The sequence below is a fragment of the Musca autumnalis genome, unplaced genomic scaffold (assembly GCF_047663935.1).
Source record: "Musca autumnalis isolate F117 unplaced genomic scaffold, ASM4766393v1 scaffold_2, whole genome shotgun sequence".
NCBI classification, from domain to species: domain Eukaryota; kingdom Metazoa; phylum Arthropoda; class Insecta; order Diptera; family Muscidae; genus Musca; species Musca autumnalis.
Window position 1 is genome coordinate 129,269,577 of NW_027411755.1, and position 15,745 is coordinate 129,285,321.

General features: G+C 37.1%; 1 protein-coding gene across 2 annotated transcripts in view; it reads left to right on the plus strand.

Annotated features, from left to right (window-relative positions):
* Positions 1-15,745, plus strand: part of LOC141394645 (uncharacterized) — a 218,598-nt gene that overhangs the window by 132,887 nt on the left and 69,966 nt on the right. For both annotated transcript variants that reach the window (XM_073969368.1, XM_073969367.1), the window contains one exon: positions 14,197-14,347. In XM_073969368.1, coding sequence (XP_073825469.1) covers positions 14,197-14,347 — 151 coding nt within the window. The remainder of the gene's footprint in view (positions 1-14,196; positions 14,348-15,745) is intronic.

Genomic DNA, 15,745 nt, shown 5'->3' on the forward strand with positions numbered 1-15,745 from the left:
TGCATTTAAAAGAAAAAAGTTCGATGACACAGAAGCCACACCCACAGCCGATATGTCTGACGAGCTCAAAACTAATCACATAGATTGGTATTTGTGTGGGTTCGAATCGTCGGTTTTCTTTTTTCACTTGCAAGAAATCTTCGGTCATCAAGCTCAACTCCAACGAGAAAATTAATAAAAACAAGTAAGAGAGGTATTAAGTTCGGCCACCACGGGTTATATTGAAGTAAAATGAAACAATTAGTTTCATTTCGTTTATGAAGAATACTAAATACCAAATTTCAGCAAGTTCAGTAAAAAAAATGTGGCTAACCTTCAAAATACCGAAATTCGGGAGGTACTGTTCCATGGGGGCTATATCAAAACGTCGATCAATACCAACAAATTCCTCGGGGAATGTTTTATACCCCCAACGAAGACTAAGAACCAAATTTCAGCCAAAACCTTCAAAATACCGAAAATCGGGTGGTAGCGTTCTATGTGGGCAATATCAAAACATAAACCGATATAGCCCATTTGCAATACCAAACATCCTAGGAGTAATAGGAAATTCTACACCAAATTACTAAGCTCTATCTTAAAAATTGCGAGCTGTATCTTGATTTCAACAGACAGACGGACGGACAGACGGACATTGTTATATTGACTTAGAATTTTACCCTGATCAAGAATATATATACTTTATTGGGTCTCCGATTTCGATGTGTTACAAAAGGAATGACGAATTTAATTATACCCTCTATATTATGGTGGAGGGTATAAACAATTAACATTCAAATAATCTTCGCGCTAACTGGCAAAATTTTAAGCAAATATTTATCATCAAAAATAGTATTGTTATATCCTCAGCCTTTAGGCTAAAGGGGGTATATACACTTTGATACGAACAAAAATGTGCCTCATCGAAATAAGGGGTGTGTTTGGACGAAATGTGTTTCAGGCAGTTTGGAGTCGATTTAGCCATGTCTGTCCGTCGTACGATAACTCTCGAGGCATATATCCGGTTCGAATATAGACAATATCGGTGCACTGCTTCGGGTACCTCCCACACAAAATTTGGGAAAGTGCAGTTTAATCGCTTAGGTTTTTTCGAAAAAGTCTTCTTGTGGACCCTGTTACGACAGCGCATTTTTAACTACATCGCACTACCCTTTGGGCACCTCCCACAAAAAGTTTGGAAAGAGTGTAGTTTAAGGACTCGTCTGGGATCGTTTTTATTTTTTTTTAACATGTTGGGTATGCGGCCGTAATTAAGGCGGTTCAATTTTTCGGGGGCAAATTCATTGGCCTGTAGACGTCAGAAGTATTGTGTTGGCTTTTTTCTTTAGGTCCGAGGCTGGGGATATATCTCTGTCGGCACAGCTGATTGATACTTTCTTACTTGTTTTCTAAAGTATTCTCCAGCATTTTTGCATGCGCTGAAATCAATTTTTGAAGCCCAAACTTATTTTCAAAGCCAAGTATTTGCTTAACGAAGCTTTCAGACTGGTTAAAAAAAAAACAAGTAAGAAAGTTAGCTCTGCTGACTGAGATATACCCTCAGCAGGGACGTACGAAGGGGGGGTCCGAACGGATCAACCAATTTGGTCCAAATTTTGGATTTCGCTATATGTTGTCCAAACTTAAGTCGATCCATTCCCTCCAAATGTTTCGCACAAAAACAATCGATGATCCAAATTGATTTCTTCGAGACATAGATTGGGTTCGAATATGGATTAATTCGGTGCACTGCAATGGAATATATTGGTCCGTTCTTTCAGGTATCTTCTCCACAAAGGTGAAAAACTTTTACGCATTTATCGAATTCAAATTCATGAGCACAACATAGGCATTTATTCGCAACGCCCATAATCGTGAAGTTATATACCCCAAATGTTTCAATATTCTTGTTTCTTAAAATGATAATTTGAGTGTAAGATGTGGTCGTTTTCATGTAAAAAATTGGAAAAATCCTTGAAGGAAACGAGCTTTGTTTAATTTATTTCTAATTAGCGGCATTACAACACAATGTAGAGCTCAAAAGATGTCGAAGAATACACTTTAAAGACAAGGTTCCTAATGTATGATTTTATAATATATCCGCTGTATCTATCTCAAACGGATGCTGATAATTTAAAGACTGACAAATTGTGTTATTTTTTTTTGAGTTGTTGCTCTAATCGGGACGCGCGGCTGGAATTATCTAAACGCTTAGTATGTGATTGCAGTACTCGCGGTTACGCATTCTTGCACGTATACCTCGAAAGTGTAACCTTCAAAGGATCAGAGCAATCCACTCTCAAAGTAGAAATTTTTGTGCGTAAATTTTTCAAAAAACCTATTTCTTTGGTTTAAAATTTACAGCTGCCATTCGATTTCCGTGGAAACCCGCGTAAATTGAGTTTTTTTGCATTATGAATTTAATAAGCCAGGGTGCGTCTAAATCCATCCAATAGATCTGCGGATGTGATACCCATCAAATTTCGAAAATCTTCTAAAAGTGTTTTTGAAAGTATCGCATATTAAAAGCGTTTTCGATGTGTCATTCTAAGCAAAAAAATAGACCTATACGTCTGCTTAAGTTGTGCGAAAACAGATATTTAAAAACTATTGCAAATGCGGAGATATAACACATTTTTTTTCTAAAAATTGAGTACAATAATAGCTTATTATATTAAGCTGCGATTATTTTAGATTTTTTCTAATTATTAAAATTAAAACGCCGATATCTTTTGCGCGATCAAAGTTAGTTACAAAAACATATTTGGAACGACGATTTCTTAATCTATGTACCAAAAATCATTGATGTATTTATTATCAAACATTTTTTATTTTTTTTTAATTGAAAAATACATTTTTAGAAATGTTTCGTGATATATCTGTCGACAAACCCGACCGATACTCCGCTGTGTCGACAGAAGTGATTAATCTTTGGGCATAGTTAGAGATGGTATTTACCGGGTATTTACCCGGTAAATACCGACACGGTGGGTAAATACCGGGTAAATACCCATTTGTGGGTATTTATTTGGGTATTTACTATATTGAATGGCAAATACAACATTTTACACCCTATTTCTGGGTTTAGGTTGCAAATTCGTTTCAAAATGGATAGTTTTACAATACTTTAAACTAGTGGGTAAATACTTGGGTAAATACCCGAGTATTTACCCAAGTGTTGGATAAAAACTCATTAACTGCCGAACCACTTGACGTAGGCTGACAAAATTTGGCTTACATCTTTCTTATGTCAACAGAACTTCTGGTACTGAACATGGGGTCTCTGGGTCCATGTTTTGATATAGCCCCAATATAGACGTACCTCCCGATTTAAGGTATTTTTCATCTATTAGGCACATCTTACAACCAAATTGGCTGTAATTTGGCACAGTGAGTCCTCAAGGAGTAGAAAATATCCTTGCAAACATTTGTCAATATGGGTCCACGTTTTCTAATAGCCCCCATATAAGGGTACCCCGATTTCGAGTATTTACCCAAATTTTGGGTAAAAACTCTTTAACTGCCGAACCACTTGACGTAGGCTGACGAAATTTGGCTCAACTCTTACTTATATCAAGAGAATATCTAGTATTGGAAATGGGGTCTCTAGGTCCATGTTTTAATATAGCCCCCATATAGCCGTACCTCCAGATTTAAGGTATTTTGCATCTATTATCCACATTTTACAACCAAATTGGCTGTAGCTTGGCACAGTGAGTTCTCAATGTGTAGAAAATATCCTTGCAAAAATTTGTCAATATAGGTACACGTTTTCTAATAGCCCCCATATAAGGGTACCCCGATTTCGAGTATTTACCCAAATTTTGGGTAAAAACTCTTTTACTGCCGAACCACTTGACGTAGGCTGACAAAGCTTGGCATAAATCTTTCTTATGTCAAAAGAACTTCTGGTACTGAACATGGGGTCTCTGGGTCCATGTTTTGATATAGCCCCCATATAGCCGTACCTCCCGATTTAAGGTATTTTTCATCTATTAGCCACATTTTACAACCAAATTGGCTGTAGCTTGGCACAGTGAGTTCTCAATGTGTAGAAAATATCCTTGCAAAAATTTGTCAATATAGGTCCACGTTTTCTAATAGCCCCCATATAAGGGTACCCCGATTTCGAGTATTTACCCAAATTTTGGGTAAAAACTCTTTTACTGCCGAACCACTTGACGCTGGCTGACAAAATTTGGCTCAAAACTTTCTTATACCAATAGTATTAAACGTATTGAAAATGGAGTCCCTGGGTCCATGTTTTGGTATAGCCCCATATAGCCGTACCTCCCGATTTAAGGTATTTTTCATCTATTAGCCAAATTTTACAACCAACTTGGCTGTAATTTGGCACAGTGAGTCCTCAAGGAGTGTAATATATCCTTGCACATATTTGTCAACGTAGGTCCACGCTTTCTTGCAGCCGCCATATAAGGGTATTGAAAATGGAGTCCCTTGGTCCACTTTTTGATATAGCCTCCCGATTTCAGATACCCATACTGGGGCTACAAGAAAACGTGGACCTACGTCGACAACTTTTTTCCAAGTATATTTTATACATATTGGGAACTCACTGTACCAAATTACAGTCAGTATGATTGTAAAATGTGGCTAATCGTTAAAAATACCTTAAATCGGGAGGTACGACTATATGGGGGCTATATCAAAACATGGACCCAGGAACTCCATTTTCAATACCTTTATTACTATTGATGTAAGAAAGTTTTGAGCCAAATTTTGTCAGCCAACGTCAAGTGGTTCGACAGTTAATGAGTTTTTACCCAACATTTGGGTAAATACTCGAAATCGGGGTACCCTTATATGGGGGCTATTAGAAAACGTGGATCTATGTTGACAAATTTTTGCAAGGATATTTTCTACATATTGTGCCAAATTTCAGCCACTATGATTGTACAATGAGGCTAATAGGTAAAAAATACCTTAAATCGGGAGGTACGGATATATGGGGGCTGTATCAAAACATGGACCCAGAGACCCCATGTTCAGTACCAAAAGTTCTTTTGACATAAGTAAGATTTATGCCAAGTTTTGTCAGCCTACGTCAAGTGGTTCGGCAGTTAAAGAGTTTTTACCCAACATTTGGGTAAATTCTCGAAATCGGGGTACCCTTATATGGGGGCTATTAGAAAACGTGGATCTATGTTGACAAATTTTTGCAAGGATATTTTCTACATATTGGGAACTCATTGTGCCAAATTTCAGCCACTATGATTGTACAATGAGGCAAATAGACAAAAAATACCTTAAATCGGGAGGTACGGTTATATGGGGGCTATATCAGAACATGGACCCAGAGACCCCATTTTCAATGCTAGATATTCTCTTGACATAAGTAAGATATGAGCCAAATTTTGTCAGCCTACGTCAAGTGGTTCGGCAGTTAATGAGTTTTTACCCAACACTTGGGTAAATACCCGAGTATTTACCCACTTGTTTAAAGTATTGTAAAACCCAGAAATAGGGTCTAAGATGTTGTATTAGCGATTCAATATACCCAAATAAATACCCACAAATGGGTATTTACCCGGTATTTACCCAATTTACCCAATTTACCGGGTATTTACCCATTGGGTATTTACCCACTGTCCATCTCTAGGCATAGTCCTTGGAAAGTTTTTAAAGTCATCGAGCTCATAAACATCTACTCGTACAATTAAGATAGAAATAAGTCTAATCTGCACTTGCAGATTCGAGTTATTCTTTCTTTGAGGTATTTATTTAAATTATTTAATAATTGGTATACAAATAACATATAAAGTTTTTGAGACAGATCTTCTTATCTGAATCAGTTCTCGTGGTCGAAAATGTGTTCAATTGTAAACTTAATATGTATGTTATGTTCGGGCCGAACTGTTTATATCCTCCACCACATAAACACTGTATATCTCCATTCGTCATATTCGCTAATTCAATCCCTATGTTCAAAGGTGGATCTATTTTGACCACTTTCGGCAAGGTGGTTCTCCCACCAAAAGAATTTCCAAAATCCATATTACGGGCGATATTTTTAGAAATTGGGCTAATAGCTTCGAAATACTGAAAATCTTTAGTTAGCGAAAACTTGGACCTATATTAGCAATTCTCTGCGGGAATTAGAACCCAAAAGGCCAAATAAGAGCTAATGTGGTTGAAATTTCTGGGATACACCAAAAGTTAAACTTATATGGGTAATTTTCATTTCAAAGATTTTTTAGTTAGTGCGTCAATTCTGTTGGAGAATTTGTATAGGGACTATACCGAACGTGGGCGGATATCTAAAATATCCAATATCTAAAATTGGCCAACTCTCTCTATTGAATTTATATACTTTTTGTCAATATTGCATATAAAAAATAGATTAAAGTAAAATAGATTAACGTAACGCTACACAAGATTTTTAAATTTCATGATTTTTGGTCAAGTTAGTAAGCAAATCTCTGATTCAAAAAGAACGCAAAATATTTAATTACGTTAATCTAAGTTGTCAATTTTAGTAGTGCCGCCAGGTTTTTGTTTTTTGAGCTTTTGGGTCATTATCTCAGGAAGTATGGACTTACTCCGAAAAAATTCTAACGTTGTTAAAAGACCATAAAAACAACATTCTGCAAAATTAAATTAAGTTAAATACATCCTTTTGTGTGGGAGTTACCCGAAGCACGGGACCGATACAGTCCATATTTGAACCCGATCTATATCTGGAAGGAATGATACGATTTTCAAAGTTTAGACGAAAACCATTGCTCCCTTCGAGATTTATAGTTCATACTATTATACAGAAAAATGTTGAAGTTTTGAGGGGAGGTACCCGTGAGAGTGCACCGATATGGCCCATCTTCGAACTTAAAATAAGTTTGAACAAAATATTACAAATCGGTTAATTCGTTCGAGAGTTATTGTGCGCACCAGCCAGGCAGACAGGCTGACAGACGGACGGACATGACTAAATCGATTCTAAATTGTCTGAAACGAATTTCGTCCAAACATATTTGGGGTCTTAAACCATTATGTCCATTAGGCACATTTTTGGTCGTGTCAAAGTGTACATTAGGGTTATTACTTTTTACGACCTCGTATCCCTGTATCATATTTTTATGAATTTTTGCCTAAGATTAGATAAAATCTTTATTATAAGGTGATTCGAACAAAATGACTGTCGATTTAATATGATACTCTAATGCCCTTGAGGACTTGTTGTTGCCTTCGTGTCATAGATCCGACTAGGTTTCTTAAGTTGTTAGTGGTGATATTCTCCAATTCCGTTATTGCTGCACATTTGAATTCTTTCAGCGTCATGTCCTGTTTGACTTTGCGAAAACTTTGGCGGATAGGATGCCCAAAAGGTCTTCAACGGGTTAATGGCCGTGACTTACAGCGGGTCACTCCACTTTTGCAATACAAACTCCTTAGGTCATGTACAGCAATTTTGTACATTATTATGAATTTATAAGAATTTTCATTATTGCACATATAAATATTTTCTATAAAAACTTTTTTTTAAAAATTATTTTTCTTTAATATGAAACTAATAAGAACACGGATTTCTTTTATATTTTAAAATCATAGGTAAGCACTAACTAAAATGTAAAAACAATATTTTAAATATTTCTTCTTTTGACAATAAATATCACAATATTAGTTTGTACATATAATTATTTTTACGTAGGCATTCACTTGTTGTGTGGTTGTAGTTGCAAACAGTCATATTGTTGTCCGACTTTGTTCAACAATATGTTTTTATTCATAATATGCTCAATAGAATTGGAACCTCCTACAAGTCCTTTCGACTGTGTTGGAAATTGTACATCCTCCGTCATCACATATTGAATATTGTTTGATTATTGATTTTTCTCTGTAATTGACATATAAATGCGAATTTTATGTAGAAATTTTTTATTCCGCCAAGTACATATTTGGTTTACAAGAAATTTAATTCTCCATGGTGAAATTAGTGTGAAATTGGAGTAGTCCATAGTTGCAAAAAGCTTGATTCTGTATTTGGATTTAAGAGGAATGTTTTGTTATCCCCTTTTGATTTTTGTCTCAATATTAACAAATGCCAACAGTTAAAAAATCGTCAATAGTGGGGAGAAGAGATTTAACTACGAACATATATCCCAATGTATGAGAAAATTATATATTTGAAATTGTTTAGTATTTTAATTATTATTTTCAACCTTTAATTGTGTTCTTCACAAATGTCTTTGATATTTTTTTCTGTGACATTTGACGCAACAAAATTTCCTAATATTTCCAAATATTTCTCTCTAAGATTTACATTGTCTGCGCCAGTAGACGTGGAATTGTTTTCTAGCATGATTCTACCTAATATAAATTTATATGACAGTCTCATTCGAAATGTAGCCTCTGGAAACTAAAACTGAATTTCAAATAGATTTTATCAACTCAGTTCCCATTCCCTTTGTATCAAACATATGTATCCCGCAAAAGCATATGTGTATGGCAGAAATTAATTACAAAGGCTGTCACATTTTACTGGCTCATTAAATTTGATTGCATGTGAACTCCAATGAAGTAGAACCCAGCCAAATCAAAAAAGAGGAGACAATATCGCATATTTAATAGTTTTGTGTGTTTCTTTGCCACCATGTAAGATTAGCTTTAATGTAATGTGGAAAATGTAGAGTGTAACACATAAATTGTCATTGTGTTTGTAACGCTTCAAATATTGTCGATTGTGATTTCCTGCAAAAATAGGACGAAATGTACCATAGAGATAGTGTTTATTGTGATGCTCTCAAAAATGTTCCTTTGGCCAAAAAATAACGTTTATTCCATTTAAATATTAAACAAGTAAGAACGGCATTGGTTCGGCCAAGCAGAATTTTTTATACCCACATTAACTGTATTGAAGTAAATAGAAACAATTAGTTTCCATACGTTTATGAGGGAGTAGAATATCTTAACTTTTGAAAATCACTTTATATTGACAATATTCTACGTGGAGGTTTTCTACCCATTGATAGTCCAAACTACTAAGTTACACATATTTCATAAGGAAAATGTAGGGACGCCGTTCCCCCAACGAAGACTAAATGCCAAATTTCAGCCATTTCGACGCAAAAACTTACAAAATACCAAAAATCGGGAGGTACCGTTCTCTGGTATCCATATAAAAAATTGAACCAATGCTAATAATTCCCTTGTGGGATGTTTGTGCCCCCATCGAAGACTATTGGGACTATATGAAGACGTGGACATTAGAGTGACCCAAAAAAAACAAACATTTGTTTTTTTGGAACTCCTACCCCCCCCCCCCCCCCCCAAATTTTTCAATTTGAGTCAAAAACCTTATATATGAAATTTTATGATTATCAGTTAAGGTTAACCCGTGCCAACATAGCGATCAAAGGTGAATTTTCACGAAAATTCCCAAAAAGCCACAATTATGGCCCAGTCGTTAAAAAAAAACTTTACCAGTTCATTATTGTGGCTAAAAAACGATTTCTATAAAAAAAATTAAAAATCGGATCGGAATTTGCATATCAAAATCCAATAATGAACTGCTAAAGTTTTTTCAACGATTGGACCATAATTGTGGCATTTAGGGAATTTTCGTGAAAGTGCACATTTGACCCCATTCATAATATAATGTTTTTGGATCAAATGGAAAAAAATTGGGGGGTAATAGTTCCAAAAAACAATTTTTTTATCACTCTAGTGCACATATACCGAAAATTTTCAGATGGAACTTTTTATTTCACCAGCGAAGACTAAATGCGAAATTTCAGCCTTTACGTTGGTATATTGAATACCGAAAATCAGGACGTACCGTTCTATGGGGCTATATCAAAACGTTGACCGATATGACCCACTTTTCTTATCAAATATCAGAGGAGTAATAGAAACTTCTGTAAAAATTATAAAGCTCTATCTGAAATATTGCGAGCTGTATCTTGATTTCAACAGACGGAGAACAGTGAATATATGGGGATTTCTGAGTGAAATCGGGCACTCTTTCAATTTTAAAACACGAAAATTCCATCCAAGCCCACTATGCAAAATTTCTTTCTATTTTTTATTAGATATATTAAAGAAGTTATGAATATTTCTTTGCAAATAGTTTTTACAGAATTTGACATTTTCAAGGCGCGATATCTCTGGAACCGTTAGTCAAAGAAATTCTGACTAACTAATTCTGACTAAGCATCAAAAATCTCATCTTGAAAAAGTGTCCGATTTCGACATAACCATGTCCGTCAGTCTATGGGGGCTATATGAAGGCGCGGACCTATGCCGACAAATTTCTTTGGGAAAGTTTTGTATCAGCATCGAAGAACAAGTACCAAATTTCAGCCATTTCGGTGTGATAATGAGGCTAAAACTTTCAAAATACCGAAAATCGCGTAGTCCCGTTCTATGTGGGCTATATTAAAACGTGGACCGATATAGCTTATTTTCTATACCAAACATTCTAGGAGCAATACAAACTTCTGTACAAAATTACAAAGCTCCATCTTAAAAGTTGCGAGCTGTATCTAGATTTCGATGTGTTAGAAATTGAATGACAATTTTAATTATACCCTCCAATTTATGATTAGCCATATCTAAGTACGACATTGATGCGATACCTCGCTTTAGTGTAAATGGTATCCCAGCCTAGCTGATCTAGAGTTTCACATTTGTACCTCTGGACCTTCTCTCAAAATTATGAAGATCTGTCCTGACGTGTCTAGTTGGGAGAATCCTGTCCACAAGATTGTGACAGAGTTGCTCACGGCGATAACGCATAAGCAGGTACTGCATCGACAACACCTTGTTGTGCTAAATCACCGGTAAAATCTTCACCTTCTCATGAATATGGTCTACTGGAGGCATTAGGAGGCACTTTGTTGCAGTCTTCACGACGGCATTCTGGCAAGATTGAACATTCTTCAACAGCTTAGCGCTAACATTGGCATTCGGCATTAGCGATTCATAGCCTACGACAGACAGGCATACTGTTTTATATGAGGTCAACAACGTTTCTTTGTCAGCAATGCAGAAGCTGTCGTCTAGCGACTTGTTCCTACTTCTTATATTGTCGTAAATAGCTGGTGCTTACACGGACGACTTAAACATGCTATAGAACATTGCACCCAGTATCTTGGGGGAGTTAGTGGACGGAATGATGACACCATCAGCCAATATGTTCTGGGGAAGCCTCATTGCAGCCATCCAGGTGCTGAACAGTGTGACAGTAAATTGTAGAATCTGATGTTTTCTTATTCCTCAGATGCAAGAATCAGATATGTAATAGACGATAGGACCCGACGCCAAGATCGTGCAATCATCCGCATATTTTAAGATCTCTGTGCCGTCTGGAGGATTTGCTATTTCAGAAAGATAGAGGTTAAAAGAGTTCCGGAGATATCATTCCGCATGGGGAACTCCCGGAATCAATCTACATATAGTTGATTATCAAACTTTCAAACACTGCTGGAGGAAAGTCTTCTCAATGTCCTCGAACTGCTTGACATGGTTGAAGGTATCAAAGGCCTTCAGTCGCACGGCCTATTTTAAAAATGTTTTCTTGGTTCTTAATTGCTGACGGTATTGCGGTGTTTGTAAAATATTTCATAAGGGGATATTCTTTTTATAAGTAGTAGGCCTTACAGTATTTTTGTCGCACTAATTCATGCAATTGCCACTGTAACGATAAGACTGTAACAAGACTCACGGGGGTAGGGTTCGTCATAGAAAATTTATAATGAAGTGACTGAGAGTGAAAGAGAGAGTTCCGGTTAAAAATTCTGAAGTTAAACATTATTGAACAACTCAATGTGCTACGCTCTCTTAATCTACTTGTTCTATTGCCCTGGGTTCAGCACGGCAGGTCCGTCTTGAATATGGACTGCTTCGGTGCTATGGCGGAGGGGGATGACGTTGGCTCTGCGGCTTATGTCGGTATTGCAGTCGGCGGTTCCCCAGACCCACGACGGTACTGGTGTCAGCTCTCCAGGTAAAGACTGACGTCAAGGCCCACGACGGCTCTTGACAAAATAACGCACTCTTTTCCTTATTTTCTTGCCCACGGCAGCTCTTGAACGATATTTCGATTATTTTTCCTTATGTTCTCGTCCACGACGGCTCTAGAATAAGTTTATGCACACTTTATTCTTAAGTTCAGACCTACGACGGTTCTTGAACTTCGCGGGAAAAATTTATTAAAATCACTTAAATTCTTAAGTTCAGATCAACGAAGGTTCTTGAACTTCGCGGAAAAATCTATTAAAATCACTTAAATTCTTATGTTAAGACCAACGACGGTTCTGGAACTTCGCGGAAAAATATATAAAAATCACTTAAATTCTTAAGTTCAGACCAACGACGGTTCTATGTACCCATTCGCCAAAAGTTTGTTAATCTCGGCGCCGATGACCGCTTGCATGGCCGGGTTCCGGGGTTCGTACCGCAATTTGAAGGGACGGTCATCCGTAAGTACTACTTTTGTGTTTAGCTGCTGTCGACAGCCCATGTAAGTCTTTAAAATTTAGCAGTTCTTCCTCCAAGAACGTCTGTATTCTCCGTGGTCTCCAATCGGTATGCTTCCACCTGAACTCCTCCAATGACAACTACAGCTACTAAACGATACGGTTCAAGTCGTAAACTGGTTATTACTGGAATTTTTGGATTTCCTTGGGGCTCACAACCCCACTGTCGATACAAGCACGGTCCGCGTTTGCCGAACGGCGCCTGCAACATCTGTCTGCTCTCACTTCCCTTCGTCCACAAACCCAGCAAAACTATACACGTTCTCGCTCGCATTTATAGCAAAGTGTCCGTCTTGCCCAAATCGCCTACAGGTAGTTCTGGGGTTGATTCGGGGCAACTGGATTTCCTCAGGGTTTACTCGTCGATGCTGCTCCCGGGTGTGGGGTGAAGACGCTGGTATACTTTCCATGTCCTCAGACATTTCTAACAAATCCTCAAACTTGTAGAAATCTTTCCTTAGTATATACGACTGGTATTCTGGGAGAGCATTCATGTTGATCCCTCATGTTTCGCAGAATCCGCAGGGTGGTGCGCCGTTTTGGGTCATACTCCTCCCCAAGAAATTGCACAAACCGTTTCCTCAATTCCTCTGCGGTTCCTCACGTAGGCCGTAAGCCCGTGTCAATCGTAGCGTGTTCTGTATGTTGTGCTAAGTTCAGAATTCGTACCTTTATCTTTTCCAACTGTTTATTCAACTCTTTAGTCCCTGCTCGGGCGCCACTGTAGCTGTTTGGTACCACTTGGGTTCTTCGATGAAGGACTCCGGTACAACAGAACAGGTATTGTGGTTGTAAGCGTAGAGTCCAGCGTGCTGATATGATATCGGAGCGAGGTGTGCTTTCATGCAATTAAATAAGATCAATCATCGCCTCTGTCTTCTGGAGCACTCCAAACGACCAAACATAAATATGTTATCCTTCACCTTAGCTTTCCATTGAAGATATGGTTTCCTGTTTTTAGCTAATGCACACTTTTCCATTTTCATAACTTGATCGGTTGTTTTCTTCGAAGTTATTAAGCTTCATTTCCTTATCGGATGATAGTGATACCATAGATATAAATTTGGGAGATAAGACTGAAGTTTACGAATTTAGTTTTTGTACTATCTTTCCCGTAACCCAATTTGAGAGATACATGTATTATGTAGAGCAACGATGAACGCGAAGAGTGAATCGTACGAAAACGTAAAGGCGAGTGCTCATCTTGTTCATTTATGATGTAGAGTATCACCTGGTCGGTTTCTTCTAGCATTGTCCCTACTCACTTGCTAAAAAATAGCATTGCCTTTTATTATTGACATGTGCCTCCGACATGTAAGCTAACTCGCAAAAAGAACACCCAACACAAACCCACAAAACTTTAGAACCCCAAACACGAAAATGAACAACAGTCAAAATAAGACAAACAAAACAATAACAAGACGCCATGAAATAAATTGTAACAACATATGAATTTGCCAAAAATTCCCATCATAAGTAAAGAACGCTAAACAGCGTTAAACAGTCTGCGGAAATTCTGCCTTATTACTACTTTAAGAATTCTCACAGGTTTTACCGAGCATTGTTTAGTTTTGTGCACAAAAGCTAAGAGTAAACTTCGTATTTTGTTATTAAATAAATTAAAGCTGAACAGAATAGAAGTATGAAAAAGTTTAGTCAAATAACAAATTCATAATAAAAATATTCTAATACAAATTAAATCTTTATTTCACTTATTTTTCAGTTTTAATTCACCTCGCATCAGTGCTGCTTTAGAACGGCTCATGGGCACGAATGTGGTTCGTCTAACTGACCGCAATTATATGAAAGAATTGCGTGAACGTATCGAGGAGGACTACCGCCAGAATTTACAGAAACGTATTAAGGCCAGAGAGGTAAGTTGTTTTCAAAGTGAAACTATTTTCAATTTAAAGTGAGTCAATGTGAAGTTGCATGAATCGCATGATGGAGGTGACATGTTTGGTGGCAATTTTAATTTTTTTGTTTCTTTTCCTTCAAGTGCTCGCAGTTACTTTTATTTCCGCATTCAAAGTTTTGACATTTTAACCGAAAACGGAAACCAAGAGAAACTAATTTAGTGACAAATATTACGCCTTAGTTTTTGCCCCGAGTATATATTCCATCATAGCTACGTTTCCGCAAAACAATTGATAGTTGATGACATGGTGTCATGGAAATTCAATATTTGATTTCAATTGCCAGTACTACTTGTAATATGACCCTGGGGTTCAATATGTGCATATGTATGAATGTGGGTTTTGTTATCGTGTTTGTTAAAAGTTACCGTCTGATACATAACCTTTTCAGTGATATATGTTTGTATGTGGGAGTATGTCTATAAGGTACTGAAAAGAGTAAAATAATGCACATAGGAATAAGTTCAAGTTTACAGTGAATTATTGTTTTTCAAATGAATAGCTTTGAGAAATAACATTTACTCGTATTGATGGCGTGAATCGACTATGTGTTGCACTTACTTCCATAGAGAATAGTGAATGCAGGGCATGTGGCGAGGACAACGAAACGTTGGAACACTATCTCTGCCACTGCCAGGCTTTCACAAACTTGAGAACTCAACTAATGGGAAACGACATAATTACAGGACTCGACCATATCAAGGACATCGGGTTCAAAAACTTGAGGGACTACGTGAATGGGACGGAACTCCTAAACTAACAACAACAACTTCCAGGACACATAAAATTAGAGCGCACAACACGCCTCTTCTGGCTTAAGTGTATGCCCTTTCTTTTTAAGGACATGTGGTGATCTTGAATCACCCCTCTTCTCAACCTAACCTAACCTAACCTAACCTAACCTACTTCCATATCGCTCATTTACTCAAAGAGTGACACATTTCAAAAAATCCACTTTCGAGAAAAACGCGTTTTAAGTTGGCGAATGAAATTTGACTTCCCCAACTAAAAAAATTCTTGCACAAAAACTAAAATAACTACTAGCAAACAGCTAGCCAGATATCAGTGTTAAATTTCTGTTCAAGATCAAGCATGATTTGAAATGTTTCAGTGCTTCATAAACTCAAAAAACTTATATGTTGAATTATGCAAAACTCGTAGTAAATGAGCTGTAACTCGTTGAGTTTTAAAGATATCAGAAAACGCATTTTTCGAGTTATGTCACTCTTTGAGTAAATTAGCGATATGTGTTTAGAAAAACATGTTTGTTTTGGAAGCCAAACTCAGGACAAAATTCATTGATCTTCTGGGCTCATTCAGCTCTCACTTCAAGTGTTGTGATGCTCCCCACCAATG